Source organism: Callospermophilus lateralis, chromosome 1, assembly GCF_048772815.1.
Source record: "Callospermophilus lateralis isolate mCalLat2 chromosome 1, mCalLat2.hap1, whole genome shotgun sequence".
In the NCBI taxonomy this organism is placed as follows: Eukaryota; Metazoa; Chordata; class Mammalia; order Rodentia; family Sciuridae; genus Callospermophilus; species Callospermophilus lateralis.
Genome location: NC_135305.1, coordinates 33,829,219 through 33,842,011, shown reverse-complemented (window position 1 = coordinate 33,842,011; position 12,793 = coordinate 33,829,219). Strand labels below are relative to the sequence as shown.

At 46.0% G+C, this 12,793-nt stretch overlaps 1 protein-coding gene across 1 annotated transcript; it reads right to left on the bottom strand.

The window, feature by feature from the left end:
• Window positions 1-7,022: 7,022 nt before the first annotated feature.
• On the bottom strand, window positions 7,023-10,987 carry Dlx6 (distal-less homeobox 6). Its single transcript, XM_076861428.2, has 3 exons — window positions 10,558-10,987; window positions 9,148-9,341; window positions 7,023-7,274 (listed from the first exon to the last, which is right to left on the bottom strand). Exons 1-3 carry the CDS (start codon window positions 10,985-10,987, stop codon window positions 7,023-7,025), a joined length of 876 nt encoding a protein of 291 aa, XP_076717543.2.
• Between the last annotated feature and the right edge of the window lie 1,806 nt (window positions 10,988-12,793).

Here is a 12,793-nt window from a genome sequence, read left to right as displayed (position 1 = left end):
CCCCTTATCCCACAATCCCAGACGCGCCGGCTGGCCTCCTCTGACTCCTTTGATCCCACCCGACGCCCCACGGCTCGCGGCGTCCCTGCCGAACAGTCCTGGGAGTCACCCACAGCGAGCCAAGGCCAGGCAGCTCTCGCCTTCCAGCGCGCCCTACAGCTCACTCTATAGGGCACCGCTGAGTCTCTGGAGCTCCCCAAAGCACGAAGCGCAACGGATGCCCGCTGAAACACTGTCCCTGCATTCCCACTGTCCTCAGCAATTCCTTGTTTTCCGAAAGAGGGACCTTTAGGACCACCCAACCACCCCCTCCACGCCCCATCCCCACAACCCCTTGGATCGCGCGCCTCCCACTGGCCACTGGGATTTCGCCAGCCTAAAGCTCTCCAGCCCTCCTAAGAGGCACACCCTGAGGGCAGAAGCCCTCGGGCACCTCTGGGAAGAGCGCCACGCCAGCGGAACCGCCTGTGGTCACCCCTCTCCTCCACCCTTAAGCACCCCCTCCCACGGAGGCTGGGTGGAGGCTCCCACCGCTTGGAGTTTGGGGAGAGGGCACTTCAGCTTGCCCTAACCCTGGGCTCGCGTTCCCGTGTTGCCCACGGACCTTGCACATGGTACTTGGTATTTTCAATCCCATCCTGGTCACAGCAAACTTTGGGCCTCGAAAATAGTCCAAATATCGGTGGCACATGTGGGACTGTTTAAATCTTTTCTGTTTAGTCCCGTCTTTCTTTCCCCCATCCCTGTCGTTTTCTCTTTCCCACTGACAGCCTTTAGATTCCTCAGTGGTGCCGGGCAGAAAGGATACCTTGCATCTACTGCCGGGGTGGGGGGGGCGGTAAGGAGAGGGGGGAAACCTTCCCTTTCAATCATCTAGGGCTGCCGGCTGTAATGTAATAACCTGTTTTATAGGTCAGGCTCTAACCGTGAAGATAGGAACTGAGAGAATTTACATGAATCTCTCTTTAAAGGAGATGAGAGTCCTGTTTGTAGCAATTAAATGTTTCTGCTCTTTTGTTCGCTTGGATTTCTTTCTTACTTCTGATTTATGGGGATCTGAAGGAGTCTCTTTGCCAAAAGCACATGTATTATTGAGTCTGTTCCACATCCTAAACCAAGATTTATATAAAACTGTGAAATACCACACATTATGACCTTTCACCAGAGGAAAGAAAAAAAATGGCTCATAACACCATTCTACACAATTCTTCATCATCATCATCATCATCATCATCATCCTGGTTTCAGTAAGAATTCTCTGTGAAATCTCAACTATATACAGTCCAGTGTATTTTTTAAGTGGGTGGGGTAAAGGACAGTAAACAGTTCCTAAGCTATGATTTATTTTAAAGCATTTTTTTTTTTTCCAAAAGGGTCGAAGACAGAAACTGCCACTGGAAGCTTGTTGTCATCCAAGAACTATTTCTGCCACTTGCCATTTGCAAGGTGGGGGAAGAGGGGCGGGGGAAGAGGCAGGATATGGACTCAACTTTCATCCATAAACAGGGGTCACTAAACAGGGGACATTTCATTATTGCCCTTAAATTCACAGGAGCTAGGAAGCCTGCTTGCCACCCTGCAGGGTGGCCCTGGCTGGGCAGCTCCCTGTTTGGTGAGGTGGTGGGAGGAGGGGAAATCAACACGCACTGGCCTAGATGCTGGAAAAGATGCCCAGGAAATTCTCTGTGCTCACTGTGGGAAAAATTGAGCTCCCGGGGATGTAAGGACTTTAGGTATACTTGACCAGGAGGTCCCCACCAGGAACCAAAATGAAGACTGGGGAAGTCTCCACCAAGGCAAGTTCAACCTCCTAGAAGCAATAGCTAGAATCCCTAGAGAGCTTGAACTCTGGCACCAGCATAGTCTCCCAGTCTCTCTTATTCTAACTTTCCCACCCCGTGTCTTTTTGGTCCTTACAATATTAAGGATACTGACCTTGTTCTTTTAGGCAATATGATGATTTAAATTGAAAGAAGCAGCTGGATTGGCTTACATGGAGAGATGTTAATAAACGTTAATGATGGAATTAAAACCAATAGCCAGTCAAGCCAATTGGAGAAGACAGCTTCCCAGCCCGCTAAATTCAATTAGCAGCAATTAATATATTTTCTGCTAATATTCTCTAGGACTCTCCATGACTTTTTCACTATGAAAGAAAATGGAGATGGAGCACAGGAACACTTATAAGCACCCAGGGCGTTTTGCTCTGATGACAAGAGAGATTGCAAATTCACTTAAGAAAATGTTCATAAACATGTGACAGGCACACTGAGGTGGCTTTGGTGGAAACAATAGTGAAACTGACAAATGTTCTTTGCTTTGAGGGAAGGGCACTTTTTATAGTAGAGAAATGCTTTGGGAAAGAGAAAAAAAAGACAAGAGCTTTAAAAAGATAAAGAAAAGGAAAAGAAAAATTATTTCAGACTCCAGGCAGCAGCAGACACTGTAGCCCTTACAAACACATCAGCCCTACACTATTGAAGATTTGGACACGTAATTCTTCAGACCACTGATTTGCTATTTTCTTAATTCCCGCTCTTCTTTTTCCATATGAATCAAACAGTCTTTTGTCCTTCAGGGTTTGATTTGATCGCTACTGTTCACATTTCACTTTTGTATTTTCCTCTTCCTATACCATTACTCATTGAGTGCCCCGTGAAATTACAATCGTACATTTTCAGCTCAGCAACCCATTTGCAGTGCAAAAATAGGGTCTAAATAATGGCTGAATTAGCCCTACTGGACAGTTTCAGATGTAACACTCTGTAATAATTATATTGCAGGCTGGATTAGGATGCTATTATCATAATCTGGACGTTTACAATTATCTGTAATTTGCAAAGATGCGCCAGGTCTTGATTACAGCAGTTTTTTTTTTTTTTTTTTGTATCACGCTAACCATCACTAAACAGTGACAGTAATAACAGCTAATTTTGCTGGCAATATAAGAGGTGCCGGGGTGTGCAAACAATTTCACACCTGGATGTGCTCACTCAACCAAGAATATAGAGAAAGAGCTTCTGCCCTGAGACTCAGAAAAATATTCTCCTCTGCTTCGGTTCAGTATAGATTTCTAGACCTTGATCATTGCTTAAGAGATATTCACTGAGGGTAAGTTTTTATTTCTTGCATACTTCAAGGCACAGTTCATATTTCTCTTCTCACACTTTCCAAGCTGTATGTGTTGTTGTAATTTATCATGGACTACAACTTTGCTTTATAGATTTTTCAATTCTGACCTTTTAGCCCCTTTAACAGTGAAAGTGTTGTTCTGGTGAGTAAACGGATTCGGTGTGAATGAGAACCTTAAGAACCTGAGTTGTCTTTCTTGCTTTCTGTGCTGTTGATGCGTTTGGTGCCAGTGTGTGACTGGAGACTGAGAAAAGGACCAGGTTTCTCTAAGGTTTGGAAGGAGGCTGAGATTCCAAGCTAAGATCTATTTGAAAACTGTTACAGCATAATCCTAGGTGAATCCATGTACATGTGGCCACGATTTAAGGTTTTGAGGCATCAGGAGATCAAATGGAGCTCCGGGCAGGACTCCTTTAGAATCACAGGTATGCGGTCATTTGCAAAGGCAGGTGTAGCCTGAATCTCCAGACGTTTAGCCTGTACGACATCTTTCTTCCAGTTGGGGAAAGTTTCTGTGATAACTGGCCTCTGAAACCCTTCAAGGCTGCTTTTCAGGGCCTTTGCCTCAAGCTGGTGTGTGTGTGTGTGTGTGAGTGTGTGTGTGTGTGTGTGTGTGTGTAGTGGGTGGGCTGCGGGGGAGGGGGGTGTTGGTGAGGATACCAGGATCTTGGAGCTTATTGCCCACCTAACCCAAAAGCTGTGACCTTGGAGCTAGAGGGGGTTAACTGGCTGAGATGCAGAATCAAGCTCAGAGCCAGGGAACTAGTCTGGTTTAGGAAGACATCAAGATTCAGGAAAGAAGCGTTGCTGTTCTATCTATAGATGACGCTGTTTCCTGACCCTGTGTTCATTATAAGCAGCTAGAAAAGTACAGAAGTCTGAGAAATCTTTGGCTTCCCTACCCCAGTGCAGAAAAGCCTTTCTCCTGTGGCAAGAACCTTTTGACTAAGTTGTGTCAAAAGATAATGAGATGCTTATTGGTGCTCAGGAGAAATAGTCTCCTTCACCCTTACCCCCTGCAGCTATTGTTCTCTTTCTCTTTCTCAAATGGGAAATAAGGTCAGAACTTGGTCTTAGAACCCGAACTCAGCAACCTCCCAGGAAGTTTGAACCTGAAGAGGTATGTAGTAGGCATCAGAGACTGGGTGAAGCCTTTTACCCATGCCCCTCCTACCAGTCCCTCCCTCAGGAATCAGTTTACTATGGGGTCAATACATTTCAAAGAGCAAAAATATTAACCCTTGAGGTTCAGAGGACCCAGAGAAAGCCCAGTTCCAAGGACAGTTCTAGGGGAACTACTAGGAAGTTTAATTAAACTCATGTTAAGAGATAAAGAGATTCATAGTGAGGCATCACTGACAACACCTCCAATATGTTAACATACATTTGCTGGATTTCAGAATTCCATGCACTCACAGTGGTTTGGCATATATCTGGTGAATTTTTTTTTTAAGAAAAATTAGTGTTGGTTTCGATGTATGGTAGCTTTCCCTCTAACATAATTTGAATAATTCAGCAAAGCCCCACTACCAGCTGTACTTCTGCAGCCTCTTCCATTCTTTTCAGCATTATAATTTTGGTTAATTTTCAATTTTAGGTCCTACGTCTCTGCAATTTGTGTATGAATAACAGAATAATTTCCCTCTTTTGTTTCGCCTTTCCTGTTCCTGAATCTAAATAAAGATGGCTTTTTAGTATTAAAAGTGGAAGAAAATTACAGGTAATTATCTTTGACGGTAAAAACGCTGTAATCAGCGGGCTACATGAAAAATTACTCTAATTATGGCTGCATTTAAGAGAATGGAAAAAAACCTTCTTGTGGATAAAAACCTTAAATTGTCCCCAATGTCTGCTTCAAATTGGATGGCACTGCAGCTGGAGGCTTTGTTCAGAATTGATCCTGGGGAGCTACGAACCCAAAGTTTCACAGTAGGAAGGGGGAAAAAAGAAAAGAAAACATTTTTCCTAATGTAACAATGCGAATGCTAGAAAATGACAAGACTGATCGGTTTTAAACCATTCTGAAGACTGACTGAGCGTGGAAGTTGCTCAACAAAAAAAGGAACGGGTATATTGGTAAGTAGTCTTTGCTTTGTGTCTAATTATAGTGACTGTCCTTTTGCACGACTGTATGTCGCTGTCATTATATGGAGCACTCTGAGTATCTCTATTGACTTCTGATAAATGGCTCAGTGGTTTCAAGGTTCATAATTTGAAGGATGCCCAGGTCTGTAGCCATTAATTCTCGCAGTATGGGGCTTCCTGCTTGTATGACGAAAGGACTTTTCATTTTCATTATTTCTTTGCTTTCCACAAGATCGGAAGGATGTGTTTCATCCAGGATAGTACATTTTCCTACCTACCTAGCTTTCAGTGGGTTTTAAACATTAAGCAGGTATAATTGTGCACTTTACTCTCTGTTTTTTTTTTTTCTTTTATTCTTTCTTCTTTTTTGTGGAAAAAAAAAATGCTTCCAAACAAAAGTAAATACAGCTGTATTATTTTGCTGGGAAAAGGGAAAAGAAAATACTGAGTTCCAGCATTAGAAATGAGTGGCTGCCTAGTAGTTAACCTGGAGATATATCATTCTAATGTTTAGAAAAAGATAGATAAATGTGTAAAAATCACAACAAAAATATGTAAAGGAACTGAAAAAAATATCCATGGTTAATGTTAAAGTACTTAAGACAAAGGCTAGTGGTGCAAACTGACATCTTTGTAGGCACTTGCCATTTATATAGAAGGTTTCCCATATTAGGAAACAGAAATTCTTTTAAGAGTGATAGAAAATATAATGGGAGGAGGAAGGAGGGAGGGGGAGAGAGGCAGAGGCGCATAGAGAAATATACAGGACACTCCGGCATTTTGTGGCTTTTACTCCATATATGAAAGAAGACAAAAACATACAAAGTATATATACAACTAAAATTCAACAATATATACAGAAATGTTTCTTGATATAAACGTCCCTATTAGCTTAGTGAATGCCACCAATTCACCTAGCAAAGGTGTCAAAGCAATAGAATGGTGATTTTGGTTGTTTCCTCTGTCTTTCCTGATTCCAGTTCAGGATTTGGGAGTGGGGTAGGAAAAGAGCATTTTTCTTGTTGTTGTTTGTTTGTATTTTAAATGAATCATCATTCCTGGTCATTGCATTTTGATAAAACATGCAGCATTCCCTTTGTGGCAATGTTCTAATCTTACAGCCAATTCTTCCTTTTTCTTTAGAGAAGGGCTGTCATGTGAGGGTTTTTCTCTCTCCTTTTTTTTTTTTTCTTTTTCTTTGTCAGTCTGGTATTGGTAAATAAAAATTCAGGAGTCCGAAATGCTTTTCTTTCATCATGTAATATCTTAAGCTCATTAAACAAGTAAAAATGCTGCCATGTTTACGCAGATTCTTCTGGTGGGGGGTAAATGTCTGTTTTTAAAAAAGTCATTTTGATGGATACTCCAAAATGAAGAGGAGGCTCAGAGCCTGGGTCCCAAGGGATAAGGGAAAATATCCTTATAGTGAGGGTTTTCCAGAATGCTGGCATAGAAACCAGTCTCGAGGTGCTCAGGGTCGGTCTCTCTCTCTCTCTCTCTCTCTCATAAGATTGATTACTTCAAGAAGGTAGATAAGGAAAAGACAGCAATGGAAAAGGAAAAAAGGTGGGAGGTAAAGAATGGAAAAAAGGTAAAAGGGGGATGATAAACAAGGAAAGAGTGAGAAAAGGAGAGGAAGAGGGGGAGAGAGACACACATACACAGAGACATGAGTGAGCGCCCAGACAGCTTCTGGCCATCCCCATCTGGAGCCTGCTTCCTGGACTTGGTTTGGCAGATGCAAGCAGGTCCTGGATCCTCCTTGCCTTTTTCAGACGTTCCCCTAGGATGTCCCCTCAGACAACTCACATCATCTGTGGTCTCTGCATCGTGTCCTGGTGTGGTGAGGAGTACCAGTGCGAATAGCCAGGCATGTAGCTGTTGGGAGGCATACTGACACCCTTAGCTGAGGCTGAAACGTCCCACACTGGAGGCAGAGCTGGTGAGCGTGGTGACAGGGCTGCCGAGCCTGGGAGGGGATCGCTTTCGTGAGGGTTACTGCCCTGCTTCAGCAGTTTCTTAAACTTAGAGCGCTTGTTCTGAAACCATATCTTCACCTGGAAGAAATGCAGCAATCATTAGGCCGAAGAACATTGAACTGAAGTCTCTAGCCTCACTTCATACTCAAAAGCAATATTAAAAACAAAACAAAACAAAAACACCCACCATTACACCAAGAAGCCAAGTCCCCGCCTCCTTCCACCTCTTTCTAGCCTCCTCCATCCCTCCTCCCTTCAACCTACTAGACATCTGTATACCTAAACTCCTTGTGATTCTTGAGTTGAGTACTAGCCTGGTTTTTAAAACAACGGCATAAATAAGAATAAAATAAGAACATAAATGAGATAACTGGATTCAAAGTTTGATGAAGAAGGATTTAAAAAAGGAGTTCTCTGATTTTATATTTACCACTCCCCAAAGCTAACATCTCTATGCATGTACAGTGAGCAAACGGCTATGAACACATTAAAGCCTATACTTTTATAATCAAATAAATATATACCTGTGCATATAGTACACATGCCATAGGCTGTTTTAAGCATTATATATATATATATATATATATATATATATATATATGTATATGTATATATATACATACATACATACACACACACACAATCCTGCAGCATAAAAGATGGCACCTCCCCCTTATTCCCTACTTTGAGGGATGCTTAGTGAAACTGTGGTCAACAATCATTACATGATTGTTACTGTAATTACTAAAAGTAAAAGGTTTCTCAAAACTAAATGTGAATCAGGAATCTGGAATGGAAGCACTGTTAATCCCATATTCCAGATCTACCTTATTTGAAGAAGGAAATTCTATAGTGTAGCTTCCTTTACCTTTAAAATTCATGGAATTTGCTTTCCCAAGAATAATACAAGTCACTGAGTAGCTGGGATCCTCTCATTTTAAACATCAAATATTTTCAGTGGTAACCGGGCAAGAGAAAGCAAGCTAAACTAAAAAGAAGAGTTTAAAGAGCATCTGTCTTAAGGTACCACACTATTAGCGCCCCCCCCCCCCCAGCAACTGTCTCATACAACCTGAAGTTCCTTTGCTAAATAAAGGCCACCCATCTCAGATGAGGTCTACCACCCCATGCAACTAAATTAGTTGGCAGGAAAAACTGCAGGTGATTGCAGTCTGACTTTATGATCAGTATCCTAATATACCCACCCAAGCCCCTTCCTGTAAAGTCTGGAATATCCCATATGTTTTTCAATTTAGTAGAAGTGGGGAACTTCAGCAACTGTACTTAACTGTGGCTTCGACTGCTATCATTTGGAGTGTATTTCTTGTTGATCTTCAACTCTGCTATTGCCTCCATGTCCAGGATCACACACCATCAGCTTGCCACCCAGGATGTTTAACCCATGAGCTGAGGGTAATCTTCAGAAAAATCCACCTCACCTATCCTAGGATAAATAGTTCCTAAACTAGTGCCCTCGCTGAGTGCCCCTGGAGCTTATGCCTATCTTACTTTCCCTACCCCATTTCACTTCACAATTTTTTTCTATGCCAATGAGTTGAAATTCTCATTAGCTCTCAGGGCCCACAAAAGAATTCTCAAGAAAGGTGGGCTTTGTTTTGCCTTCTGGCCTTACACATTTTTTCTCCTACATGATTGTTCTCTTTCATGTTGTTCTGCTCTGGAATAGGATTTGCTTGAATTATGAGTTTGGTCACCAAATGATGCTAGGCTGGGGTGGGGTCGCTGAGGTTTGAGTGGATGTTCAAATCCAATCCAGTATTCAATACCAGGTCATTTATTCCAAATTGTGTGATCCCAGGAAAGCACGCATTTGTCATTAAGCTCCTTCCATCCTTGGTAGACTAGGCCAAGAATTCTTCCTGATGTGCTCCCTGCCCCATCTGCAAGTGGGGCCAGCATTTCAGGGTTACTTGGGCTTCTCGGGAATTACCTGTGTTTGTGTCAGTCCTAAGGAAGCTGCCAGTTCGGCTCTCTCAGGAAGGGCCAGGTACTGAGTCTGCTGAAAGCGATGGTTTAAAGCCTGCAGCTGCAGGCTGGAATAAATGGTCCGAGGCTTCCGAATCTTTTTCCCTTTTCCATTGAACCTGATTTCCCCGTTTTCAATCACTGTAGTTTTTTGTTGATCTGTAAGCAAATGATACAGAGATGCGGTCACCCGTGAGGCCACTGCTGCCGTCTCCCTGCGCGTGGCAAGATCTATGTCAGGTTTCTCCCCCTCCCCTGCCTAATAAGGGTTTCCTCGAAGTAGCCCTTCCATGCCTTAACCTCTCCCGGTCCGTTGCCGGTATATACCCAGCGGCTCTGTCACTGGCCCTAAGAGTGAGCGATAAGCGCCCGAGGGTCTTGGGCAAACAGCCTCTCTCGCCGCAGCAGAAGCGGCGCCAGCCGCTTTCTAGGGCGCGCGGCGCGGCGTTGCAAGGCGTCTGCTCTCTGGGACAAACCGGACTCATTGGCCTGGCTTTACAGTACCCGAGGGTTGCTTGAGCCACCCGGGTATTTGCCTAGTCAATTGAATTGATGTCACCAGCTTTAAGCCTGGTGTACCAAGCTCCTTTGGCGTGTTCGAAATGATTCTGCTGAGGGGGACCAAACCTCCAAACAAAACACAACCAGGTGCTTAGGCCAGTCCTGCGAATCTCACGACAACTTTGGCCCCTCGGGTGTTGAGAACCGCCAACCCGAGGCCGTCTGCTTTGCCTCCAGGAACAAAGGAGCGGCCAATATTGTATCGAAAAGCCAGAGGAAAGGGGCCCAGACAGTGCTAGGGGTGGGAGACGCCTCAAACCCCACAGGAAAAAAATACCAATAATCATTAGTTTAACCAGAGCCATAGGCCACAACCAGCTTCCCTGCAAGTCGCCAAGACGCAACCGGGCAAAGTAGGCCACTGCTTGTCCAGTGTGGACTGGGAAACAAAACACGCTCCCTGTCGTGGCCCAGAAAGGTTCTCAGTCCAGGCAAAAGCGGGTTACAGCCGAGAGGGAAGGAGCAAGGCAAAGGGCGCACGGACTCGGAGAGCGCAGTGCGGATAGACTTGTAGGTAAAGCAAAGCTTAAGCTGAGCCAGGGGCGCAGCCCGAATCGTTCGCCGGAGGCTGGGGAGCTAGGCGGGCCGCATCGCGAGGAAGCCGGGGGTCCTTGGCGATGGGAAGGGGCCGGGCAGGGAGAGGCCGGCAGGCAGGCGCCAGGCTAGCGGGCGCGCATGGGGCCCGACTGGGGGCGCGCCGGGCCGCCTGGGGGAGGGGGCCAGCGGAGGCCCGGGCGTTGAGGAAGTGAACGGGGCGGGCGGGGTGGGGGCAGTTGGGAGGCGGGAGAAGCGAGCTGCCCAAGCGGCCTCTCACCTGTGTCGTCCCCTCGCGTCTGGGCGGCCGCGCTGCTGTTGTGGTAGGACTGGAGGTAAGGGCTGTGCTGCGAGTGGCTCATGTAGGGGTAGGCGGCGAGCGAGCGGTGGTTGTAGGAGTTGCCTCCGCCCGATGCGTAGGGCGAGCCGTGGTGGTGGTGCTGGTGGTGGTGGTGGTGTGAGCCGGCCGCCGCCGCCGCCGCTGCCGCCGAGTGCAGGCAGTGCAGAGGGTAGTGAGCGCCTGCCATGGCCGGGGAGCTCTGCTGCGAGTGCGGCTGCGGCGGCGGCGGCGGCGGCGGCTGCTGCTGCTGCTGTTGCTGCTGCTGCTGCTGCTGCTGTTGCTGTTGCTGCTGCTGCCCGAACTCCATGAAGGCGGATTTGGACGAGTCCTGGCCTTCCAAACCGTCAGCCATCGTAGTCATGGTCATCATCAAAACTTTGGGGGCTGGAGAAAGCCTTCTCCCGGGTTTCCTCCACCCTCCCCCACTTGGCTCGCTCCGCTCTCCCCTCTGCAGCCACCTTAGCTCTTGGGATCCTTGCAAAAAAATAAAAATAAAAAAAATAAAATAAAATAAAATAAATTTTAGAGAGGGGGCGGAGGTGGTTCTCCTTCTCCCTCGCTCTTCTCTAATATATATATATTTTTAATATAAAGAGATATAGTGAGCGGGCCTTGTTAACCCAAAGGGAGGAGGAAGGGGGAGGGATGGAAGGAGAGGGGGAGGGGGGAATCTGCTCTCCCCCCCCTGCTTTCCCCCCTTGGATTTTTTGGGGGCTGGTGCAGTTTAAGGCAGAGATTTTAAGGTGGATTCTGCGAAAGTTGCGCGTCTGCTTTCAGACTTGATGCAGACGCCACGAGTCGAATGGTTTGTCTCCAAAGGGCAGCGCCTCCCCATTGGTCAGTAGCTCCCTGACGTCACAGGCGCACGGCTTCTACTGGCGTGTGCGCTGCTCACCGAGTTCTTCGCCTACCTTCTGCAACTCCAATCCCAACCCGGAGCTGCAGCCGGGGGCCGCGCTGCGCGGCACCCGGGGCCGCCTGGGAGGGAGGTGCCTCCTCCCGGCCCGCCGCCGCCGCCGCTTCCCTCCGAAGCGCGTGCCCCAAATCCTGGAGCCCCAGTTTTGAGTATCGCAGCCTTTGAACAGCCTGCCTAGAGACTGCTCTCTCTCTCTCAATTCCCTTGCACCCTTGAGGGCTTGCAAGTGTTCAGAAGCAGTGCCCCTTACATTTAAAGCCAGACCCCCTCCCTGACCTCCCCCACCCAACCTCAGCCCGACTACACTCCCGCGGGAGCGCCCTGTCACCGTGGATTTTTCTAGACGTACTTTATCGAAACCACAGAGGGAAGAAGAACCCCCACACCTGGGCCCCACCCCGTTGGGGGTGGTGGCAAAGAAAAAGAAAAATCAAACCCTATTCTGGCGAGGTTCCTGTCTTTTCAGGCCGTATTTCCCATATATTGGACAAAAAAAGTGGGGGGCGGTTTTTCCCCCCAGAACGCAGAAGCCTGTTTTGAAAGCGAATCGTTGGAGGACTGACAGTAATGCATTTTTTCCTATTGAAAACAGAAGCTACTGTAATGCTTTCAAATATATGCAAATGATACATGCGGTTAGTGGTTTGGCAAATCTTGATTACAATATAAACTACCCAAGTAAAAGTGCCTTCGTCCTAAATTTGTCTCTCGATTACAATTCCAATTGATTTTATTTTATTGTCAACATTGTTAATGATAAAAATAGAGTCGTTTTACAGTTATTTTTACTTTCTGGAAGGAGGCAATTAGAGTTCTAATCAGGAATACACAAAAATCTCCCATGATTAACTGCAGTACTTTGTTCAAATTGCTGCTATAAAATTCAGAACAATTTGCCTGTAATGATTATGGACTGGGTTTATTTTGGGAGGTGGAATAAAAGTGGATATAGCATAAATTATCCTCTAATTATACACCAGTGTCGCCTCAATTATCCTCTTATCAAAATGGTTGTCTAACTGCCGCATTTAGTTTCAATTCTCTCCTTTTTTTCTATAAAAAGAACTTCATACCTTGTTATTATTAATCCATTTATTATTTGCAAGGGGATTTATATCCGCACATCCAGGTGGTAGAACCACTTCTCTTTCAAAGATGGACTGGGGAAAGACATTAAGTTTGGAGCAGCCCAGGGCTGCGGATCTAGCCTTTTCCCCTCCGGTCTCCAGACCCACTTGGGTCCAGGCAGCCAGGCACAGA